Raw genomic sequence first — 26,378 nt, forward strand, 5'->3', positions numbered from 1 at the left:
ATCCATTAAAGGACATTCCAACGATCTCAGATGCAAAACCAATTAGAAGATTGACCATTGCGGATGTGATTTCCCTGGAGTCTCATCACTCAGCCGGGAGGAGTTAACAACCGAGCTACCAAAGGAATTTGCTGACAATTCAGACAATGCCATCGACGAGCAGGTAGACGACAATCGAACGATCGGAGCCACCACCGAGCGATGCGGAGTCAGCGGTTCATATTCTGACCAACGTGAATCGAACGGCGGGCACAAATGTAATCGTTAGAATTAATAAAGTCAGTCTTAATTGAGCAGTGAAATGTGTCAGTAGCTTTTTTAAAAACTCCGAACAACACCCAAGTGTTTAACTCGCGTCCAACGGAATACCTGGGTATTCACAAATTAAAATTCTTATACCGTTTGCAGGTTTCGTCCCATTTCGATTGTTTTAGCACCTAAAGATTCAGAAGCTCATTTATTTTCAAACAAGCGTTAGGGGTGTCCCGTAAGAATTTTCTTATTCCTGAAAATCCGGTTTCCGGGTTTATATTCCGAAAAAAAAAAACGAAACTGCGAATGTGCGTATAATTGAAATAATTTCTGTCTTACAGTGGCGAGCCAGCTTGTGGTTAAAAACCTCCTTATTAAAGAAAAAAAAATCCACACATTTTAATGAATTTGCTAACTTAAATGAGCAGGTTTACATTGTGTAATTGAGTTTCAGGGGACCAATTTTTTACGCAAGTTCAGCTAAGAACAGAAGAGTTTTTAAAAGTTCTACTCTGAAGCAACAAATGCATTGAAGGAATTACAGCGTTATAAATCCAGCTTCGAGAGTCGCCGATCGATGTCAACCAACTATTCTGAGAGAATCTATTCGCGAAGAAATACTGAGAGAATGGAGCGATTCAACCGTCAGCCCAAATTCTAAATTTTACGATAGGCTTTGTTTGATCAGTGTTTACCATCAGACCAGGTAAAGTGTGGAATGCTTAGTCCGAAGTCCGGTCAGACTACAACTTTATAGTTTGCTTTTATTTCGGACTGAACCGGAACAGAGTTGTCCGGGCCAGGTAACAGTCTGGGTTATGATTCCGAGATGTGGAAAAGTCCGGCCAAAATACATTGAACTGAACATGAACATGAATCACAAGATCATATTGCAGGAAGTTAGGATACTGGCTCACCAAAAATTATAATTTATCCACCAAAAGATTGAATTTATTATCCTATAATTTATCCAAAAAATTGACTGATACCGTTAACATCAAAAAAACTGGTGACTATTCAATATTGCTTATTGCTAGTATTTCAGATTTTTCTTTTGGATTTTTTCACCTAGTATCAATCACATGCATGAGAAAATTGCGTGGGGGGGGGGGGCAATACAAACGCGTGGGGGCTAAGCCCCCCCTAGCCCCCCTGGTACCTACGGGCCTGGGTTTATAGCGGGTCTCGATCAACTGATTAGGTGAGAGAATTCGTTATCGATTTTGTTTTTTTTTTGGGCACATTTTGCATGTCTAGGATAAGTTCAACGATACACCGTGCCCTAGTACTGAGTTGAGAAAATTTCCTGCTCGAAAAGATCCTCGACTCGATCGGGAATCGGACCCGATATCACAACCGTGTGGGAGAGCTAGCCGACCGACATCGCTAACCACAGAGCCACGGGGACCAACCAGGGTTGCCACATTTATGTCTGTATCGAGCAAACTCAGAATGTTGGATGGAAAAATTTTTACTTGCAGAATATATTGAATCAAATTCATTTTTCTCTACGTGATGTTTATACAGGTTTTTGCTAAATTTATTTTTCAAAGTTTGCGTTAACTTAATATTAGTGTTATCTCCTCCTTGGTCTGCAACGTAGCTTTCAGCTTTCAAAAATATAATCGAATTCTACCTTTGAAATTCGTCGGTGTAACAAAAAAAATCTGTAAAATCTGTATTTTTGGAAATACTCTGTAATTCTGTAATACAGATTCTGTATTGCTTTTCCAGTTAAAAAATCTGTAAAATACAGAAAAATCTGTATATGTGGCATCCCTGGGACCAACAGCTCTACTTACGGCTGTTTATTTACCTACGGCAAGAGCCTCGCCCGATCGCTCGCGTTGGCATTCAGCCTGGCAGAGGCCTAGCACTGCAACCTAGCACTGCAAAAACGATCAACTAAAATTTCCTATCAAATTACCGTTTGGGACGCTATCATGCAATCTTATACATATTTTGTAGGTCCCAATTTGACACATGCACGTACAATAGCGCTGATGTCAAAATACAAGACGCAGCGCGAACACGGTAGCAAACATGGGGGATCTATCTGTCAAAAATCGTGTAACCAACATATTCGGCAACATGGTGTTTGTTTTGGTTTTTGTTCCTTTTGTTCATGGCCGATGTGAAATATTATAGAATTGGAATGTTTTTCATCGAAACTCGAGAAACCGCGGAAAACTTTCATGAATGTTGTTTAGCTATTCACATTTTTCCCCCATTATTGTTCATAGTTACAAACATCATGGACCAACAAACGTCATGGACCAACAAACGTCATAGACCAGAGTTGATCTGCGATAACACACACATATATGAAATTTGACAGCAGTGAATCCCCTCTGGTAGCAGAGACAGAAAATGGTTCTATTGTTAAATATGTAAAGTAATGGTAATTGGTATCACCCGAAGGATGATTTTATTGAAAATTTGTTCAAAGTATTATGTCCATTATGTCTGTTAGTCTGTACTGATGATTTTCCCTGAATTTTTGGCAACATCATTGGTCGCAATAGGAATACCAAATGTGCACATTTGTCTGCAAAATGCAGATTTTTAAAATCCGTTTGCAGATTTTTATTAATTTACAGATATTTGCGTTTTTCCAGGGTTTCTGCAGAGTCTTCTCCTAAGTCCTCTTGTATTTGCGCAGATTCTTAAAAATGTATACATATTTTAGCAAACTTTTGCCTGTGCAAGCGTAATTTTTAGAGTTGCACGTAGATTTTTATCAGATTTCAAGCATTTTTGCGATTTTTCGAGTACTTGCAGACTTTTTTTGAAAACATTTGGCATTTCTGATTTTCATTGAATTCCTGGTTCGTTGTTTGCAAAGTCCATGACAGATAGGATAAGGTTCGTCAATGGAAACTTTAGTACCTAGCTCGGTACCTAGGCTTTATTTTGCACTTTAACCCCTATTAAACCCGGCAAGATAATTTAAAAAAATTTCAATTTGTTCAACAAATATAAAGCAAAGCCTTGGTGCTACATTCCGATTCGGAACTCGACCTTCTGTTTCTTATATCTTAGTGTACAGGACAATTGCGGGGCTAGCGCTACGATCCTACTGGCACTAATAGTCTCTCCCGAGCCGAGTCTCGAACCAGCGACAACTGGCTTGTTAGACCAGCATCGTACCTCGAGACCAACTGGTAGGCAGTGATGCCACATTTTCATCTGTATTTTGGAGCTCAAAAAATCTTATCATCTTGGTAAAATTTGAAAAAATCTGTAAAATAAAATCTGCATATGTACTGGACGTATCCTTCTCGGAAAAAAATGCAATATAGCTTGTTTAACCTTTTTTTTTCGTGATTCATTCATGCACACGTATATGCGTAGCATATGAATATAACAAAACCTTCGACACGCTTCACCGCATTTGAGTTAATTTATGTTTTTCAACTATATAAAGAAGTTTAATTTACGACCCCATGAAAACCAGAAAAATCTGTATAAATCTGTATTATTTCCAGAAAATCTGTAATCTGTATATGCAGATATCTGTATGACAAATACGCAAAAAAATCTGTATAAATGCAGATAAATCTGTATATGTGGCATCACTGCTGGTGGGCTCAACAAATATACAAAATATATATCGTCGGTTTCGTGCAACACTGGCACAACTCAAAAATCATAGTTTCGAGAAAAACGCGTTTGAAAATTTACGCCGTAAATTTAATTTTCAATTTTCAAGAAAACCTTAAAGTTTAAGATATCCAATCCTTATCTAACACTTTTAGGCCTATTATGCACATATTATGAACACCATTGTGTAAGTTAAAATCCTATTTTTACAAACTTTATAGAGAAATTTCGTTTTGTGCAGCAAAGGCACTTCTACTCATAACTCTGGATTTTTCGGGAATTTTGAAACGTGGTTTCGTGGGATAAAACTTCACTATATTTCACATCGTTTGCCATCAGAAAAATGTATGTTAGTCCTGTACATGGGCACAACTTAGGAAAATTTCTAGGGGGGGCTAGTTTTCATGTATGTAATTTAAAAAAAACGGAAAAAGGAGTTTTAATATGCTTATTTAATGACGCTTAAAATAGTGTCGTAACAGCAGAAAAAATCACTTCGGGATAGAATCTCCGAAGATGTACTGAATATCTTGAACACAGCGTGAACGCCAACCTCTTTCAGCAACACTGATTTGATATTGAGGAGAGCCAGGTTTGGTAAATGGCTGGGCAGTGCTTTTTAACAGCACACCCGTACTAGCTGGAATAAAATAGACCCCAGTGTGGTTCAAGGCATAATGCCCTATTCCTTTCTCCACGTGTTACCGACTGTGATACGAGCAACCAAGGGGAAACCGGTGAACCGGTGGGAACTTGGCCGTATGCTGACAGGAAAGGGGTAGTTGTTCTCCTTAGAGAGCTGCTTGTCTGAACCCCACAGGCTAGGGGCGGCTCAACAGCGACTGATCCGGACCGAACGGCTGAACTATGAAATGCGGTGTCTCGCCAGCTACACCTATGGCGGCAGCCCCGTCGCGAGACTAGGCATCGCAGCCCTAGTAAGGCAGCATACTAAAATAAACATACTACGAAGAATCAAGAATTCAAAACGAACCGGAACAATAGGCAATGACCCAGCCAACGAAATAAGGACGACGATTAGAAGCTCGGTACATGTAACAGTAGACCGCTCAACGCCCCGGATGTCGACTGGATTCCGCTGGATCAGCTAGAATCCCGCCAGTTCAACATCGTTGCGCTCCAGGAGCTTTGCCTGAAAGGAGAGAAGGTACGGTGGATTTGTGACAGTACCACCAAAGCGGTGGCACAACCAATGAGCTTGGTAGCGGTTTTATAGTGCTGTGCAGGATGCAGAGTCGTGTGATGAAGTGGCAGGCAATCAGCGACAGGTTGTGTTTGTTGAGAATAAAAGGCTGGTTCTACAACTACACTATTCCCAATGTGCACTGCCCTCACGAAGGAAGACCTGATGCAGATAAAGAAACGTTCTACGCACAGCTGGAGAAACTTTCCGATAGCTACTCGCGTAGAGACACCAAGATCATGTATCGTACACCGTGACGAACGACAACGGCCAGCTATGCACCAACTTCGCAGCTTCCCACGGGCTGGCAGTCCATAGTCCCTTCTTTCCTCGACCAACGTACAGCAAAACAATAGACCACAGTGCTGATCGGACATGACTACTTCAATACAAAAAACTACAAAACCCTGATATAACCGGTAGTCCTCTACGAAAGTCCTCTTGGTGTTTTCGAACGGAAGGTGCTGTGGACTATCTAAGGTGGAGTACAAACGGACGACGGATAACGGCTACAGCGCATGAACCATTAGCTACAAGCGCTGCTTGGAGAGAACCCCATTGCGCACCTGGCGAAAGACAATAGCTTGCGGTGGGCCGGTCACGTCGTAAGGATGCCGGACGACAACCCTGTGAAATCACTTCTCTTCAGCAAACCTTACCGGCACCAGAAAGTAAGGGGCGCAGGAACTGGTGAAACACAGCCCAACACCGAGTAAAATGGCGACAACTTCTTGATACAGCACGAGTTACTACAGCTCTTGTCTGACTGGTAAGATGAGTAAGAGAGCTAGGCTTGAGAAACGATCCTGGGTGCAGAACTAGTTCTCAGCCAATGAATGACGACTCAATTTGTGTTGATTTTGATGCTTTGGTAAGTAGTATAGAATGTATTTATATTGAATACAATCATTATCTGGAAAATTCTAGGGGGGGCTAAACACTTTCTAGAGGGGGCTGAAGCCCCCCCCCTAGCCCCCCCCCCCCGTAGTTGCGCCCATGGTCCTGTAGTTAATTCTCTAGCAGTTGCCCGCATAATCAAAAACCATAAAACCAAAACGTGCCTAACTAGTTCGGGGTATATAGTAACGACTGTATGAGTTATCGTAGAACCATACGAATTATCATCCGTTTATTGAATATGTGGGAGGAACGATGTTCGAACATTCTGAAACTAATAATAATTCTCTTATTCGCTAGAGATAAGTGTATATTGGTTTATTCCATTTATTCAAGCAATCTCTTTTCAGCCTTTCAAACCTCATTCCTACCCCTCATATTTGAACCGTTTCGATTCGATAAGTTTGACATTTCGATCTCCAACCGAAAAGTTATCATCTTTTGTTTGTTCGCAGGCAGCTCTTCTTTCCCGACAAAATAAAGAAAACGAAAGAAACCGAACACTCGCACGTAAAGAGACAGCCACGATCGATGCGTCATTTTTTCGACAATTTTATTTTGATTCGTAAACCGTTTCCATTGCTGACCGCAGCGAACCGTCCCAAAGAGCTGCTAGCTTCTTCGTTCCGTCTCGCGCATTCATTTTTTAGTTCTTCATTCCGTCGGTCACGTATATATAGGTATAACGAAAAAGTGCAGACAGGTTTCGGTTTATGCGTGGCTTTCGTAAAAAGGCTACCGACGCGAAAAAACGTTATTGCGCTACGTCGGCATCGTTGGCAGCAGCAGAGATCCGCGAACCGATCCTGTTTACAGAATTTTCTATTGAGAATGTTTTTCACAATCAAAAAACAGGTGTACAACAAATGAGCTTCCTGAATTAAAACTAGAAGCGCAGATTGATTAGTTCGTGTTGTGTGACAGAAAAGTGATAGGTAGGCTAGCTTGGCCAAGTCGCCCACGGTCATTTTTGATGGGAAAGAAAACTGCTTCGGATGTCCGTTTGCTGGCGGAGGAGTTCAGCTTGGAGTCCGTATGCTCGCTTCGTACGGGCCAGTGATTATTGTGTGTTTTCCATTTGCTAATGATTGCATGAAACAGCTAGAAAACGAGCTGTATGAGCTGTCCGTAATAATATCCGCGATTGGCAATTTGGTGTCTGTTGGTGTTATTTTTTTCCCTGCCATTCGAGAATAAGTGCCAATATAACAGAAAGCTGTGCTTAACCAGCGGTCACCGAAAAGGCAAAAAGTGAGATCGAATGTCAAGTGCCCGCAGCAGAGTGCAAGTGTGTGCACCCATTAAATGTCGAGTCCACGGAAAGTTTGGCGTTTGATGTACACAAAGAGTGACCGCGAACGCGATCACAGCGTAGTGCATAGCGGAACATATTAAAATAGTGACGTGGATCCGGTTTTTGCGTATGCAGCAACAACCAGACGGAGAGGAATAGCGAAGCCGGAAGCCGTCGCAGCCGCCGTTCGAGATGCCGTTCAAGCTGAAGTTGAAAAAGTCCCGACACTACAATGTAATGTCCAAGAGTTTGTTCGTGATATCCGTTGACCATCTAGGTGAGCAATCATGCGGGAGTCTGGGGATAACGGGAACGTGCAGTGACATCGTTTTTATGTTAGCTGTGGCTACTTAGTTTTGTTTTCCTTCTGCGGACCAGCGATGTCAAGTCGTAATGAGAGGCTGCAAAGTAGCAATTATCATTTCTTTTAATTGTGCGGTTTTACTGTTATTATTTCTGTTATATCAAACCTAGCCTTTGTTATTATACTTAACGGTGTTACATGAAAACAGTGGATAGTCATACAGAGGACTAAATAAATCCTCTAAAAATTACTACTTATTTTCAAAAATGAGACGTGCATCTTTCTTGAAACTGGATTTAGCATAGACCATTTTTGAAATTTAAATTTTTAGTAACAGTAAATATTCATTTTTACGATCAAATATTATAGATCGTATAGTTTTTGAGCGAAAACGTATGAAAACACTATAAAATTGTCACTTCGAAAACCTGTGAAGATTTCTTTCTTGCGATATATAGACGACTTTGTCTAGGACATCGAGATTTTTTATTGACATTTCCAGTATGCAGCTCACCAAAAGATGATTTAAAACAATTAAGTAATCAATCTATATATTAGTTTATCCTGAATGTTCCCTATTCAATCACACACAAACATGCGACTGACATCAGACAGAACAGGTATAATAACAATAATCGTATCACCCCCATCGACCGATCCAATTCATCGCTCTATACTTGGCTCTATAGACGCTGATATCGCAGCGAATATTAGGGAACGTTCAGAAATTACATAACACTCTTATAATAATTCCGGCGATAATCAAATCCATCAAAAGAATTACCGTAGAAAAGGTAGACAAAGATAACGAATCTCTAAAATTATCAAATTCTGTCAGGTCATTTTTTATATGTCCCCTCAAATTTTAAACTTATATTGCCTGACGGAGTTGTCACAAACGTTGCTCCCATGGTTACGTCAATTTCGAGAACGCCATCCATACATATTAACTCGAAGCCGCCGTTCGTTGCCGGTTGTTCAAACATAGACCGAATCAATTTGCGCACTGGAATTATTCATCAACTATGAGGAATGTTATCCACCGTGAGAGGATGGAACTTTGATGTATTGTTTATTCGAGCCGAACTGCCAATTTCGAAGGTGCAGGTGCCGCAGCAGAGGTGCAGCTAATTCACGTAGAACGCCTTCGGGTTTGATCGTCACGCCGCCGCTCTCTCTATCCCTCTTTCGACTTTTTCTTTTCGGCGATGACAATCTAACAAATGCCGATGTTTCGGTCCGCGCATAGTTATATGCACATTGTTTGAATGAATAAAAATTAAAACCCGTTACGTGAACGCATTTCAACGCGTAGGTGTGCGTCCAGCATAGAAACATCAGCACGAAAACGTGCTAATGATCGACACATAAAGTGCGCTTTGAGCGAATGTGGTGCGATGTTTCCAAATCCGGAAAGAAATGCGCATTCTAAGCGGTTGTCCCTGCACTATTTGGGGGGTGATTTGCCAGTATCATTTAGAAATCGGAAGTCACCATATAGGATTTAAAAATGGCATTTGCGGTCGATTACTCGCCTCCCAGCTAAGACGATGCTGGCCTAACAAGCCAGTCATCGTATGTCCGGATTCCGGCTGGAAAGGAACTGTTAAAGTTGAGTTTTGAGCATTTAAGACTTTTCACCGAACACCGGAAGTTGATTTTAAAAAATTTGGAGTTGGTTCCGGTGAGCATCATCCCAATGCCAGGAATATTTATATTGGATGATCCTCGGTCATTCTAGGGTGTTTTCCAGAAATCGCAAACTATTATCTTGGAGTGGTTGCAAACACCTAAATTGACTGGTATGTGAAAATTTTAGGCTGGTCCTGAGAAACCGGGGGTCGCCATCTTGGAATTCGAATTGCCTTTTGGGATGTGTCTGATCTCTGAGAATATCAATATTAGATGTTATTCGACCATCATGGGCTGTTCGCCATAGACCGGAAGTTGCAAATCAAGGAATGAACAATGCCAGCTAGAGTTCCGGTCTCTGAGAAGCATCCCGATTCTGGAGATATAAGATATTAAAGGTTGTTTTCCAGAAACTGCAAGTCGCCATCTTGGAATTCAAGATAAGGTCTCGCATATCAGATGTTCAAAGTCAAGGCTCTGCAAATCATTCTTGAGTTCAGGTCTGAAAATCTGCCAGATCAATCACGATTGCTATAATGTTTGTAATAACGCATCGAATCAAAACAGCTTCATGTGCCTTAGCATTTATCATATTAGTATTTCCATTGGTTCTTCGAATCACTCTTGAGCTCAAGTCAAATGATCGACTGGGCCAAGCAACGGAATTTGCTACACATAGTTTCACAGGATGGAGATGTGTGATGTATTAGTATTATTATTTCTTACATTAAATAAATTTAAAAACGTTACTTTGTGTGAATCAATTTGTAGTGATTGAAATGTTTATCAATTTGTGGGCTATTTTATGCATGATATTGCAATTTTTAGTTGTCGAATTACAATTACTTCCCCCAAAAAGTGTTTGCTGAATATCAACGAACATTTCCGGAATACTTCTTGATAGGGGCGATTCTAACAAATTGCAAACAAATAGAGATTTTACCGAAACATATAAAGTAAGCTACTATCTACCTTCAAACTTCGAGAAAATATTGTATCTATTTTCTAACTATTGAAAAATCGATATTTGTTAAAGGCAACGTCGTAAAAAATAAAAATATGTACGCTAAAAAACTCTCCCCGTATGTAACAACAAGTGACTCAACCGAAAAATGGGGTTTAATGAATTAGGAAAATATCGCCAAAAGTACCCCGGTTTTTACGCGGGTTGCTTCTTTTATTACTCAAAAACGGAAAAATATCAACTTCATTCCAATCTCATTTTAGTTTTGCGGCGACAGACCGATTTTCAATGCAGTGCCGAATCCAGAATACGGCGCCATATCACTCGGTGTTGGGTTGCAATCCTCCAGTACCTTTAACACCTATTTCGCGGGCATCCTCATATACAGCACACAGCCGACGAGGGTAGGGTTCACCTCGAAGTCGACGGTCTCTATCGGGAATCCGGCTAAATGTTTTTACTGATCGCTCTTCCAGCTTTCTAGCTACATGTTCAGCCGTATTTTATCCACTTGACTATTTGTATGCCTGGTATACTTCATGGTTCATGCGTCTGCACCAAACACGACTACTTCAAATAATTCCCCATCTATCACCCCCGCAGCACCAACATCCGAAGGGCTACCACGCTCTCTGCCAGCTACCATGTATTTCGTTTTGGCAGAGTTTATGACAAGCCCAATTCTCGTAGCTTCCCTCTAGAGAGGTATCTACCTCACCGGTCAACAGCACAATAAATATTGTTTCTATCGCCTGCCTACCTTTGAATTGTCGGTAATCAGGTTCCCCTCCCTATCATTGCACATGACAGGGGCAGACACGTTTCGGTTTCTGATTCCGGTAATATTTCTGCAGAAGCGTCTCGCATCATGCCTGGAGAAGCAGCCCTCAGCCTCCCGAATTAACACGCTTCCAATGCTGACGTTTCTTCTGGCGATGGTGTCTCTTTTCAGCGGCTCTAGCCGCTCCTCCAGTTGATAACCATTGGATGTTCAACCATATCTTCCTCGTTGTCCTTGATTTACAATACGTTAGACAAACGGGCGCGGATCTTGGATACCACGAGATAGTTTTCCGAGTCAGAGTTTGGTCCTCTAATCGACCTTACGGCTGTAACGTCTGAAAAGTGTCGATCATCGATCAGAACCTGGTCGATCTGAGAGCAGGCCACCTCATTTGAGTTCATTCAGGTGTACTAACGATTATTCCGGCGGGCAGAATAGGTGCTACAGATAGTCATGCCTCTGGCTGCATCGAAACTGATAAGCCTCAGGTCACTTATCGTTCGTAGTAGAGTCGAATTTTTCTCTACCAATTACGGGGCGGAAGAAGTCCTCCTGCCCGATCTGTACATTTTCATCTCCGATGACGACCTCGTCATCGAGTTTATCATCCTCCACACGCATATACGGTCACTGATCGGCCTCCATCTAATGACTGTTTCCCAATTAGCACGAAACCGACTCCTCTGTCTGCTTTAAGGCCGCCACTGTAGTAGATGTGGTATTGAATTGTCCGCACTTGGATCTACTGCTCGGAATTCACGTTCTTCCGTCATTGGCCTAGATAGCTGCGATCTTCAAATTCAGGATACCTGCGCGTGCCGGTTCGAATAGAGTCCTTACATTCCAAGTACCGAGTTTCCAATAATCGTTGTCTTTTTTCGATCGCCTAGGTCCATGCCGATTATTCCGTTCCGTATTATTATCTGGATTATTCGTAGAAGTTTAGATTCGGTATGCTACCTTACTAGGGGCAGGGCCGGAGGTTGAAGTGGGTAGTATGGGTAGTAGTACCCACTCGTAAAATATCTCTGTGGGTACTTACACACACGGACTTATATGTTAAAACCAAAAAAAGTAGTGTTTTCTATGTTCGAAACCTAAAATAGCTGCGCGTATATTGTACAGTTGTAAAGTTTCTTAGGGAAAAGGATTTTATTCATATCGTTTCCATATTCGTTTGTTTTCTCTGATGATAACACCAGGTTTTCTATAACAGAGAAGTTTTTTTCTGATTTGCGCCAAGTCGAAACCTATCAAAAACTGCAGTTGTTTAGAATCGGCTCAATCATATGGCGATTCTATAGTCATATCCAGCTTCTCCAAGATGGAGACTTTTCTCGAGAAGACAAAACTTTTGAGCCCTACTGTTGAACGAAACTCGAAAGTCAAATTTTTCTTATATATTCCATTGGTAACGTATGCTTTGTTGATTTTTCGGAAAAAATTGTCCAGGTATCAGTAAGTCGCTCCCTGGTTACGCCTTTGTCACGCATGAACCCCCACTCTCCTATTCCTTACAACCCACTCGGGAAAATAGTGTGACGCCGGCTCTGACTAGGGCTGCGATACCTAGCCTCGCAACGAGGCTGCCTTCTTTGATGTAGCTGGCGAAGCACTGCATTTCATGCTTCAGCTGTCCGATCCGAGTCAGACACTGTTGTACGTCGCCCCTAACATGGGGAGACAGGTGCGTACGACCCCTCTTCTCAGTCAGTATACGACCAGTTTCCACCGGGGGTTGATAACACGATCTCCGCTAAGGTTACTCGTATCCCGGCACCTCGTGGAGGTTGGGACAGGAGTTGCTGGATAGAACTGGATGACCACAATAGGGTTTGAAACCAATGCAACGTGTCCGTTTACCAACCCTCTTTGCAATCACGTTTTCCATTTTAAGCCAAAAGTTATCATGTATCCGTTTGAAGAAAAATTACATTTTTGGTGTAAATACTGAGAATTCAAGATATTACATTTTAAGCCCATTTTTTACGTTAATTTTTTAACTCACCGCTGTGTCCTTTATATTCAAATATCATATAATAATAAGGGTGTGTGACCAATTTTCGAGTATATACGTGCTCGGCTGCTTGCAATAAAGAGGGGGGTCCTAGAGAGCGGGGGGTATTCCAATCGACACCAAATTTGGGATTTTTCCAAAGTGACGGTAGATGAATAATTCTCCCAACTTTGAGCAAAATCTGTGATGGTCGTGTCCAAGTGGCATGTAAACTTCGTATGGAATGACCCTTATTCCCTCTCGCTAATCACAGTATGTGTATAAACCTGAATAATACTAAAAAATATAACCAAAACATACAACAGCGATCATTTCCGTGCAATGTTCTTTTTTTTGGTTCATTTATTACCCGTATTTGATTGAGTTTTGCTGTTCCGACAAAAAAAAGTTGGATAATAAGCTTTTCATTTGGGAATGCATTGTGACTTCCTTTTTATTTTCTATTTTCCCATAAAAGCTGCATATTATCGCCATAAATTGACACTTTCAGTTTGCCAAAATAAACAAAATAATGTTTGAGTACACGACGAAAACGGGAGGGCTCAAATGAAGGCCTTGAAGAATACCAGGAGTGCCTTGCCTTGAATTTAATGATTTGTTGGCGATGCTTATCAAATATGGTTTACGCCAGTTCTGAAGTTGAATCAATGCCATTTCGATGGCACGTGACGGTGGTGATAATTTAAAAAAAAAAAAAAACATCTGATTCATCAGTGATCCGCGAATTCTGAGGATTTTTTTCCTGTTGTGTACATTTTTCACTGCGACCAGTTTTTTAATCTATTGTGGAGGACCCCCATTTGATGATGGCTTCATCAGGCTGTCGTACCATTATTCCACTTGCTGAATATATTCATCGTCCCAATAAGGTATTATTGAACCAATAAAGTTTACTGCCTTATTTGGAAAAGTCATCCATTAGATGGTTGTAATAAGCTTTTATGGAAAAAATTGCTTTTATATAAAAACAATATCCGCCTCATATTGCTATTTATCTAGGATTCGGAAGATTACAACTAATGACATTTGTTACTAAATAGGTACATTTAGGTTGTGTCATTAAAAATCTACTTGCGTAAATTTGTTTTCGCGTATCAATATTTTCGTAGCTTCATGCGCAGTGACGTTTTTTTTGTGCACAAAAGAAAAGGTCCTAAATTTGATTGTGCGTGACTCTCAGCGTAGAGTCTCAACGAAACATTGTTGAGAAGTATGGGATAAGCAATGGAGTGGTCCAAGTATCAGACGCTCGGAAGCGTGGCCGATCGACCGAGAACAGGATCGAAACGTAAGACAAGAACAAGAACGAATACGCTAATTATCCGGGATGTGAAAAAAAAACCACGAACGACCACTCAGGCTTGGATCTGTACCTTTCCCGTCGCACTTTTTGACAACGCTTGGCCGAACAGGACCTAAAACGAGCGATGATCAGCAATATCAGCAAAAAAGATGTCAACAAGCTCCTGGTGGTATCTGGTCCGACCCGACGATTCCAAATTCGACCTGTTTATCTAAAAGTAAAACTATTTTAAGGTGAAACCTCATTGAATCCAAAAATAGCCGACTTCGAGTCACCACTTCGAATTTTCGAAAGCACAAGACTCGGAAATAGTTATTGCGTTCCCTGTGAAAATGCTATTTTATGTTTGCTGTGGTGAAGCAAACATAAAATGGAATTTTCATAGGGAACGCAATGAGTATTTCGGAGTCATATGCTTTGTAAAATTCGAAGTGGTGACTCGAAGTCGGCCATTTTTGGATTCAATCAGGTTTCACCTTAATGCGCTTAACTGGTTGTTACTGATTATTTTTTGTTCAAGGAGTAAATGAAAGAACTAGAAACTAGGAAAAAAATAGTTTAACAGGTGGGACTCGAACCCACAACGTACTGATTATTTCTGATGAAATAAACATTTTTAAAAAGGAAACATGGCCTACAAAGTATTATTTTCCCGTACTATTCAATGAAATCCCGAAAAATTTAAAGAAACTTCTAATAATGGTGCACATTGATTTCAAATGGGGGTGGATTTTTTACAAGTGCAATTGTACAGCAATTTTTTGGTTGAAGATGCTGAACCGTGTGTATTGTTATGCTAATTTTTTCGCAGGCAAAAAATTTATTTTAAATGAAATGACAAAGTATTTTGTCATTTAATTTTACTTACCATAACATACATTTCATTTCAGTCCATGAACTAATTCTTCTCTTGGCTTTTTTTAGAGACATGTTTGGGTCTTGTGAATCGGTGCAACTTTTTGGTTGTGTTCAAAGTGTGCTCATCAAGGCCGCACCTCTAATATAACTGTGGTAATATTCACTCTAGATAGTGAAATGTCATCACAGTTCAGCACCCACAATACACGCCTCAAGACAGTGCCATAACAGTGCCCAACCGCACGAGCGCTACGATGAAGATCACGTGAAGCAAACTTTCGCACGGTTCCCATGCGCGGGGGAAAATTAAAGAGAAAAAAAGTGAACTGGATACTGCCTGTGTTACATGGTCAGATACCGAGTGTCATGACACACCGTGTTCGGTATCAATTAACCACCGGGTAAAGACAATCGGAGTATTAAACCAATCTCTTCGGATCGGATCGGGGCGTGAAAGAAGATAGCGGAGAGTTACGTCATTTCTGTTTCCATCCGCAAAACGCACTTTCTCATGATGTCGATTGCAGGGGGCCAGCAAAATAATGTCTTTTATTGGGGCACTTGGTGGATTAAATCTGAAGCGGGATCATCCCTTAACTCGAAAGACTGCGCAGGGGGTAGGCAGGTATGAATGAAGATTTCATTTTTGTTATCAAGTATTCCAAGTCAAGTTTAGAATCTGAAATCATCAAAACATAACCACGTAGTTTAGAAACCCTTATTTAGAATTGCTTTTAAGTCACATGGCTTCCAAACACAGAAATCGCTTTGAAACTACCCTCAATCAGCAGAATCACCGTGCCACACGTAGAATGTGCAAGAGAAGCAGCGATACCAACCTTTTTTTATAAAAAGCTGGAAGAATTTAAAATAAAAAACTGGAGAAAACTGGATATATAAATATGAAGCTTTTACATAAATTTATTTGATTTCCGGTTCAAAAATGCTGCACCGTATTATTGCATGTAACCAAAAAGGCTGAAAGAAAATTGTTTACACATGGAGATTATAGTCACTGGCGTACTTGAAATTGAGTAGATTTCGAATAAAATCTCACAACGAGGCGCATGAATGCACAAAATACTGAAAAGACCATACATGTAATGGGAATGAGTTCAAAAAATGTGGTGATGAACAGAAAACTGGATAAAACTGGAACAATTTTCAAAAAACTGGAAATATTCAACCTTCAGCTGTTTCGCTGACGATCTTCAAAAAAACTGGAGATATCCAGGAAAAACTGGAGGGTTGGCAACGGTGAAGAGAAGGCTTCATCACGCGGTTGTACGTTCAAGCTGCGGTCGAAGGTAAAATACCGCCATAATCAGCGCGCTCGAGGGGGCATTTTTTTCCAGCTCAGCCGGTGTCGGCCTTAATGGAACAGTCAGCGAGGCAGAGGCAATACCTGTTTGACCTTAAGCGGTTAGTCATCGATGTGTCTATAATCACATCCACCCCCACAGCACGCGCTGCTGGACGCATACATGCGCACCGAACATCCACTGGGAGAATCTCAAATTCATCGCACCCGCGCCACTCCGCAGTTGCTGTTAGACAGACGCACAGACTTATCACAGTGAATTGTTCTGCTCGTTCCTACGGCTTAAACTATATTGTTTCAATCAGACGGTTTGTTTAATGTGTGGCGTCGTGACGGAGGAATTCAATGCGTCTCAGTTGTTAGGTCCACTGAAAGAGTACCTCTTTATCCATATCTGCTGTTGCTGCTGATAAGCAAATGAAAAAAAGTGCGTCAATTTGTTTTGATATGTATGTACCGCGAGTGAGCGGAGCAGAAGCGCAGTTCTCGTGAATGTGGAATGCTCTATACTGGGTAGTGATAGAGCCACCAGGTTCTAGGGAAAGGGAGCGTCGTGTTCGAACAACAACAGAGGAAAAGCGGAACGCAAAGCGCCTTGCGCATGGTTATTGTTTGCCGAAACATGTATCGATAATGTGTAAAAGCTTAATATTGCGCGGGTGGGTAAAATTGCAGCTATTCTTGAAATTGCTCTAAACGGCTAGTATTCGGGAGTGGAACGAATTCTTGCTGCAGGTATGTGACTGATAAGAAATCGTACACCGTGCTCACATTTCAACACAGTCAATGAGGTAGATTTGTCGGGGTTGCTTAGTCGGGTTAGTATGAGTCCGGTTAGCTGTAGCGTTTAGAGGAAGATTTCGAGTGTTGAAACGGTTGAGCTTTTTTTTCACCTTTCGCTTCCGTTAGTTGCAAACAGGTAGCGCCTGATAAGAAGAAACTAGCTGAAAAATATTCACGTATGAGGCTGTTCAAAGGATAGTGCGATCAACGGGCGACGTGATAATAGGGCCTACGTGCGCCAAACTGCCACAAAATGTTGGAGCTATTCGTAATGTTGCTGAGTAAGTTAATGTATTTTTTAGACTGGTTAAAGAGAAAAAAACTGAGTAACTAACTAGACTAATGATTTCGAATTAATTTGCACTGTGGCACGACGAAAAGAACAATCAGGTCGTAAAGAATTCGCTGGTGACGTAATGCGCTTTGTGATTCCCTTATTAAGATTGATTGTTGTATACTAATTAAGGTCTGCGTAATGTTGAATGCAGGATATGAATCATGGGTTGGTTTAAAATTCCGAAGATATACCTGTTTAAGGTGTGTCGAAGAATGTATGGCCTTAACACATATTTAGGTATGTTTTCGATCGTTCTAGCATTGTGCATATGTTCATAGAAGTTTAAATTCGAAATCATTTGGTTGTTATCCTTATCAAACGCTTCTAACCTTTCTATCATTTCTACGTTTTAAAGCGTGTATTTCCTAGATATTGCCACTCATTTTTTTCCAAATAGCATAGTCATATAAGGCAAAGTTTTGGATTGTTGAAATGTGTACTAGGGCTCAGTAGAATAATCAAAATTTTGAGTTTAATGTTCCCTGAACGTTACTCGAACAAATTATTAATTTGTGGATTAAGAAATATATATCAGAAATGAATAAATAGGACCGGTCGTTCTCTACGGACATGAGACGTGGACAATGCTCGAGAAGGACTTGCGAGCGCTCGGAGTTTTTGAACGTCGGGTGCTAAGAACCGTCTCTGGCGGTGTGCAGGAGAACGGAGTCATAGGATGAATCACAAGCTTGCGCGCCTATTCGGTGACCCCAGTATTCAGAAAGAGGCTGCCCATCGAATAGGAGGTAGACAATCATGGACCGAATGAATTGACGGAACTACGTTATTCAGGCCATGTCTTGGGACATACGGCCATTTAGGTCAGTATGTAAGTTTTGAATACCGGCCATCAATGAGAAAATGATTAAATTCATTTTTTGTTCGGTGGTCAGGGGATCTGCTCGTAGTTTGTAGATAGCTTTGCGGGGAAAAAAGGTGCTCCTAACCACCATGCCTCGGAAGGCTGATGCATTCAGGGGCTACACGTGGCTTTTGAACCTACCTGTTTTACTACAGATTTTGAAAATCGCAGTTTGAGGAAGTAATCACAATCATGTCCGCGTAATCACGCAAGTCCGATTCTCTTGAAACACTCGATGTTATGATGGAGAAACATTTCCCAGGATCACGATCCATTCTAGAAGAAGAAATGCAGGACTCAAATGCGCCATGTGCTGGTTCGACTATCGCTAGGACAAATGCGCATTACATAGCCTGCGATATCTTCACAGAATCGAAAGTGGAATGGGCAATCAACTCATTCGAGCCCTTTAAGTCCCCGGGATTTGATGGATTATTACCAATAATGCTTCAACGGTGTGGAAGGTCAATAATTCCATTCATAACCGAGATATTTAGGGCAAGCCTGACACTTAATTACATACCCACCAGCTGGAGAAAAACGAGAGTGATCTTCATACCAAAGGCTGGGAAGCGCGACAAAACACTCCCAAAAGCCTTTAGACCAATTAGTCTAACCTCCATTATGTTAAAACTTATGGAAAAACTAATTGACTATCACGTTAAATCAACGTACCTAAAAACCTCTCCGCTGAGTAGGTATCAGTTTGCATATCGAAGCAACATGTCAACAGTGGATGCAATACATATGCTGACGAAAAAAATAGCGAAATCTATAGATTCAAAAGAAATCGCACTCGCTGCGTTCTTAGACATAGAGGGAGCTTTTGATAATGTATACCATCACTCAATGTTGAATGCAATGGGACAACATGGGTTTGATACATATACCTCAAAATGGATTAAAACCCTGCTGAATAGTCGTGAGATAACTGCAGTATTGGGTAATACTACCCTTACAAGGAACACAACTAAGGGATGCCCGCAAGGTGGAGTTCTATCGCCTTTGCTGTGGTCATTGGTTGTAGACCAGCTACTTAGAAACCTAACTGAGCTAGGTTTCGAAGTTGTCGGATTCGCTGATGATGTTGCGATTCTTGTGAGGGGAAAATTCGACAGTACAGTATCGGAGAGAATGCAGTTAGCTCTAAACTATACTTTAGAATGGTGTAGACAAGAGGAAGTGACCTTTAACCCCTCTAAAACAACCATTATTCCCTTCACCCGGAAAAGAAGGTACAACTTGAAGAGCCTGAAGCTGAGCGAGACTACACTGCAGCTTTCCACTGAGACTAAACATCTTGGAGTAGTTTTAGATCAGAAACTCAGCTGGAATGCACATATTGAATATGTCATCGGTAAAGCTACGAGTGCCCTCTGGGCATGTAGCAAAGCTATTGGCAGAACATGGGGTCTAAGGGCAAGTATGATTTATTGGTTGTACCAGGCAATAATAAGACCAAGAATAACGTATGCCTCGCTAGTGTGGTGGCCTAAAACAAAAAAAAGGTCAACGCAGAACAAGCTTGGCAAGTTGCAAAGGCTAATTTGTAATGCAATTACAGGAGTAATGAAAAGTGCTCCGTCGAAAGCCTTAGATGTAATTCTGCATCTATTACCACTCCACCAGGTAGTACAACTAGAGGCGGAAAAAAGTGCATTCAGACTAACACGCCTTAAAAAAGTACCTGATGGAGATCAGACAGGCCAGCTGGCAATCCTCAATCATTTCCAGCTGAGCAAACATATACACTAAGGTCGCTTTTTACGTGGTTTTTTACGCGGTTTTTTACGCGGATTCCGGAATTTACGCGTTTTTTTACGCGGATTCCGGAATTTACGCGGTTTTTTTACGCGGATTCCGGAATTAACGCGGTTTTTTCACGCGGATTCCGGAATTTACGCGGTATTTTTTTTTGCCCGGATTTCATGTCCCTTAAGCTGGAAGTACAAAGTCAGCAGAACAAAGAGTTAATAGCATTAAAATTTGGTGCTCATTCGATGCTCATTTATTGCCATATCGCCGAATTTAATGCTCCATCATTTCTTTTTTCATTGATTTTGCAAAAAATTTTCAATAATATTATAATAATACGATAATACATGAATAGCTTCAATTATTTCAAACATTTTCCTCTGAAAACAATCAGAATCCTTTTTGATACGATTAAAAATTAATAAAATGCTTTGATATGCGAGCAGTTTCAATAACTGAGGTGCATTTTCCATTGAATTTATTTTTTTTTTTCAAAATTATTGTTCTGCTAGCTTAAGAAAAAAATTAGCAGAACATTGGCCAGAAACAGCATTTTCAAGCAATGAACTGTTGGAGAATGGTCATAATAATTTAATGCTCATTAAATGCTTTTAAAAAAACCTGATTTTCATGATAACTTTATTGATTTTGTATAAATTTTTCAATAATATTATAATTATATGATAATACATAAATAGCTTCAATTTTTTCAAACATTTTCCTCTGAAAACAATCAGAATCCTTTTGATACGATTAGATACCAATTAAATGCTTCCATATGCGAGCAGTTTCAATAACTTAGGTGCATTTTTCATTAAATATATTTTTTTCAAAAATATTGTTCTGCTAGCTTAAGAAAAAAGTTAGCAGAACATTGGCCAGAAACAGCATATTTTTAAGCAATAAACTGATGAAGAATGGTCATAATAATTTAATGCTCATTAAATGCTTTCGAAAAAACCTGATTTTCATGATAACTTGATTGATTCTGTATAAATTTTTCAATAATATTATAATAATATGATAATACATGAATAGCTTCAATTTTTACAAACATTTTCCTCTGAAAACAATCAGGATCCTTTTGATACGATTAGATACCAATTAAATGCTCCCATATGCGAGCAGTTTCAATCACTTAGGTGCATTTTTCATTAGATTTTTTTTTTTCAAAAATATTGTTCTGCTAGCTTAAGAAAAAAGTTAGCAGAACAATGGCCAGAAACAGCATTTTCAAGCAATAAACTGTTGAAGAATGGTCATAATAATTTAATACTCATTAAATGCTTTTGAAAACAACCTGATTTTCATGATAACTTTATTGATTTTGTATAAATTTTTCAATAATATTATAATAATATAATAGTACATGAATAGTTTATTTTTACAAACATTTTCCTCTGAAAACAATCAGAATCCTTTTGATACGATTAGATACCAATTAAATGCTCCCATCCGCGAGCAGTTTCAATAACTTAGGTGCATTTTTCATTGAATATATTTTTTCTAAAAATATTGTTCAGCTAGCTTAAGAAAAAAAGTTAGCAGAATAATGGCCAGAAACAGCATTTTCAAGCAATTAACTGTTAAAGAATGGTCAAAATAATTTAATGCTCATTAAATGCTCTTGAAAAAACCTGATTTTCATGATAATTTCATTGATTTTGTATAAATTTTTCAATAATATTATAATATGATAATACATGAATAGCTTCAATTTTTTCAAACATTTTCCTCTGAAAACAATCAAAATCCTTTTGATACGATTAGATACCAATTAAATGCTTCGATATGCGAGCAGTTTCAATAACTTAGGTGCATTTTTCATTAGATATTTTTTTTCAAAAATATTGTTCTGCTAGCTTAAGAAAAAAGTTAGCAGAACATTGGACAGAAACAGCATTTTTAAGCAAAAAACTGTTGTAGAATGGTCATAATAATTTAATGCTCATCAAATGCTTTTGAAAAAATCTGATTCTCATGATAATTTTATTGATTTTGTAAAAAATTTTCTAAAATATGATAATATATGAATAGCTTTAATTTTTTTAAACATTTCCCTCTGAAAACAAGTAGAATCCTTTTTTTTTTGGTGCATTTTTCAATAAATTATAATTTTATTGATTTTTTCTGAACTTTCGAAATATGATAAAGATATGATTTTCATCCTTTTTTATTGATTTTCAGATCAATTCTTTTGTCCTGATAAAGTCGGAAAGATCGTTTATTTTTTGATTTGTTTTTTTGATCTTTTAAAAAAAATATTTTTCAGCGTGCAGAACTTTTTTTTATGCAATTTTGAGTGATTGTCAGGTATCGTGTACCATTTCTAATGTTGTCTTATCGGCTTTTGAATGGTTGCGTGCGATTATGACATCACCATACCTCCATATATTCCATTCCTGCCCATAATGCAACTGGTGATGCACTAGCAGTAATGAAATGATCGGAGTACAACCAGATCGAACCAATCTCCAAAAACATGATTTCCAGTCATCGATGTTCAATGTTTCAGGGATTTTTTGTAATTGGGGCTTATTACAGAAAACGAGGCGAGTGGCGAGTTACTCGCCTGACCAATTTTGATATTGCAGATGGCTGGATTTTGGACAAGTAGCTGGTCTGCGAAACTGTTCGACTCAGCTGTCACCAAACATGTTTCACTCGCATTCTCTCAGTTAGTGACTGGAGGTGAGGCGAGTTGCTCGCCTCGTCTTCTGTAATAGGCCCATAGGCCTCTGGCTACGCCCCCCCCCCCCCCCTAAATGTTGACATTGGTGCAGAATTTTGTTTTCAATAATTCTAATAGCACAAAACGACATCTTTAGCCCACACAAACATCTGTAAAGTAACGGCCAGATCAAAAATAATTGATTGAAATGCTTGCGCCATGTTGCGTGGAATTCCACAGGTTTTTCAGTTGATCCACCAAGGATATTGCAGCGGCAAAAGTACCGGGCAAATCTGCCTGCATCAACTAGCTTGGAGTATTAGAACCGAGCTGTGACAATTCCTTACTTTGATTCTCTTGTAACCTCACTGGAAGCACGGTTCGATGAAGATAGTGCACCTGCCTACGCGTTGTCCTTGCTGCATCCCGCTAACGCAATACGCATGTCGTTGGAAGAGTTCAAGCGCAAAACCAAAAATTTCGTTATTTCTTATGAAGTTGACAATTTTGTTGGAGAGGTGGAAGTTTTGTATTATCATTGCAGCAGTATGAAAGCAGACCTTGGAAGAGTTGGATCTTATAGACCTGCTAGCTAAAGACCGTTCTTTATTCCCTGCGACTTAGAAAGCAGTTAAAATTGCATTTGCTCTACCATGGAAACATGCACGATTGAACGCTCGTTCAGCACATAACGTCGGGTGAAAACCTGGCTGAGGTCAACAATATTTGAACAGCGGTTGAGTGCTCTCTGCTTGCTGAGTGTTCATCGGCAGATAGTCAACAACAATCGTGAAAAGACACATGAACCGCTTCCGGAACGTTTGACGTTTGATGCCCGAAGATTTTATTGAGAATCTTGACTGTGTCTTCAATCTTCACGTCCTTGGGAAGCTTTGACAGGATGTAGTTGAGATAGCGGCTGTGCGAATGGGTGTCCAGCTTCCGAAGAAGTAAACGTACCTTCGCCGCATCATTCAGCTGGTCTGATTCATTCTCGAAGAAGTCCTGGTAGCGGTTAAACAACAACGTCCGAACGTAACTCCGTTTTCGTCGTCGAAGACAAACTCGATGATGTTCGAAGAGAGGAACTCCAGAATCTACTCCGGGGTTTGATACTGACGCTGATGCTGCTGGACCGCTATCCGCTGTAAAATTTGGGCCATCTTGTGAATCATATCTTGAATTCCCGGTTGCGGCTGCTGATCAACTCTATCTTCTGCCATGTTCGTGGATTCTTGAGATCCTCGTCGCCAAAATGATATGTCCAAAGGTTTAAATGAACTCAAGAGCTTTTAGTAAAGAACATCTATTTATATTCGAGGTTGAACAAAAAATAATCAAATTTTCCACTCTGATGTCAAGGACAACTTTTCACTGAATGCCTTGATGTAACAATCACTAAAGACTAGTATTTATTTCTGTTTTGCAAAACACACTAAAGTCGCTTTTTCTGCGGGGGATACGTGCTGAAAACAAAACGCGTAAATTCCGGAATCCGCGTGAAAAACCCCTAATTTCGAATTCCGCGTAAAAAACCGTGTAAATTCCGGAATCCACGTAAAAAAAACGCCTAAAAACAACCGCGTAAAAAGCGACCTTAGTGTACCATTTTTTTATTTCTAAAATTTTGAAGAGCTTGCCCCCCCTCTCCTATTTGAAATTCTGGCTACGCCCATGAATAGGCCATATCATTATGAACTATTTAAATGATTTCTATTCTTCATGAATGATAGATTATTCATTATCACGTACACTGGTGTTAATAACTAACTCAATTAAAAAAAATGGCGCTTGGTTCAGTGAATTTCACAGCGCCTCAAAAAAAGTGCTTAGAAAGATCGATTCAACAGAGATAGATCCTGCAGCTCCGATTTTTCAGATGGATCGATCCTGGGACCGCTCAGCTGAATCGATCCTGAAGATTGATCTTTCCCTGTAGATCGCCCAATGCCTTATTCCGTATTCTTTTCAATAACAATAACTTCTCTGGCTATTTTCTAACAACTGCATAGGTGAAGAAAAAAAAAATTTTTTAACAACTGTTGGTCCCTTTTTTCGATTTGTTGGGTACTATTTGGTCACTTGTTTTATCAACTGCTTATGCTTATTAGCGGCGAATGCTTATTAGCTGAATCAATTGAAGGCCATAATCGTCTTGTTCAGTATTAAACTGATACGATATACAAATTTTTGACCTATGAGATCAAGAACGTCAAGCCGGTCGAGGTTGTCTTGAAAGGTCTCACCTACGATCAAACCGTTGATGAGATCATCATCACCGATCATCAAACTTACCCCAACAGAATTAATTGGCATATCTAATGAAACGAAAATCGGGCGAGAAAAGTCAGAGAGCTGGAATTTCCCTTGTTAATTATTTAATTCATTTTAACCGGACTTATCTCCCAGATGGTCTCGTCGTACGATGCTGGCCTAACAAGCCAGTCGTCGTAAGTTCGAGTCTCGGTTTGGGAGAGACTGTTAGAGTCTGTAGGATCGTAGCGCTAGCCACGCAACACTAAAACAGTCGGCTGCGAAGTCTTTGTATAGTAAGCAGAATGTCAATTTCCGAATCGGAATGTAGCACCCAGGCTTTACTTTGCTAACCGCACTGAGGTTAACAATTTGAAATTTTTTGACAAACCACATGCTATCCATAATGTTCAGGTAAAGTGGGAGTTATAAAGAAAGTTTGGGGGAGGAGAAAAGCCCAATTGCGAATTTGCCAACGTTATGGCCATGGTTCAAAAATCTGTAACTTGGACCAAAAATGCCTCATTTGGGGAGACTCTTCTCACAAAAAGGCCATATGTCCTGTGAAAGAGAGTAAAAATTTTCGCTGTGCGAATTGTAACGGCAACCATATGTCAAATTTTTAATAATGCCCTGTCCGTCTAGCAATTGTTAAGGCAAGGCAATTTAAACAAAATTCAATTTCCCAATCAAAACAAAATTCTCCAAGCTGTACCGCTGTACCGTCCATTTTTTACTCTTTTGCACAGATAACAGGTTTCGGAATAAAATTCTGAAAATGATTTTGAAGCGTCTTGGTTTGGTACACTCGAATAACATAGACTTACTGGTGTGTAAACATGAAGCAATGTCAAATAAAATTATTAACAATTTTCGACAATAAAATTATCATGAAAATCAGGTTTTTTCAAGAGCATTTAATGAGCATTAAATGTTTTTGATCGTTATAGAACTGTTTTGTGACTGAAAATGCTAATTTCGTATATTGTCTGCTAGCTATTTTCTTAAGCTAGCAAACAAATGCATTTTTCAAAGAAATGATGGAGCATTAAATTCGGCGATATGGCATTAAATGAGCATCGAATGAGCACTAAATTTTCATGCTATTAACTCTTTGTTCTGCTGACTTTGTACTTCCAGCTTAAGGGACATCCGGATTTCGGTTCCCCTTCGCTCGGAATGCAAGATTAACGATGGTTTTTTTTACGCGGCTTCCGGAATTTACGCGGATTCCGGAATTTACGCGGTTTTTTTACGCGGATTCCGGAAATTACGCGGTTTTTT

General features: G+C 39.9%; 1 protein-coding gene across 3 annotated transcripts in view; it reads left to right on the forward strand.

The window, feature by feature from the left end:
* The first annotated feature begins 6,452 nt into the window (after window positions 1-6,452).
* Window positions 6,453-26,378, forward strand: part of LOC129731100 (tyrosine-protein phosphatase non-receptor type 21) — a 28,717-nt gene continuing 8,791 nt past the window's right edge. Inside the window, exons 1-2 of one of the 3 annotated variants that reach the window (XM_055690863.1) lie at window positions 16,668-17,251; window positions 17,343-17,497. In XM_055690863.1, the coding sequence (XP_055546838.1) occupies window positions 17,470-17,497 (28 nt within the window). In that variant the 5' untranslated portion in view covers window positions 16,668-17,251; window positions 17,343-17,469. Of the gene's footprint in view, window positions 7,528-16,667; window positions 17,252-17,342; window positions 17,498-26,378 lie in introns of those variants that run through there. The other 2 variants (XM_055690865.1, XM_055690862.1) reach the window with 2 other exon arrangements.

Source organism: Wyeomyia smithii, chromosome 3, assembly GCF_029784165.1.
Source record: "Wyeomyia smithii strain HCP4-BCI-WySm-NY-G18 chromosome 3, ASM2978416v1, whole genome shotgun sequence".
Lineage (NCBI taxonomy): Eukaryota > Metazoa > Arthropoda > Insecta > Diptera > Culicidae > Wyeomyia > Wyeomyia smithii.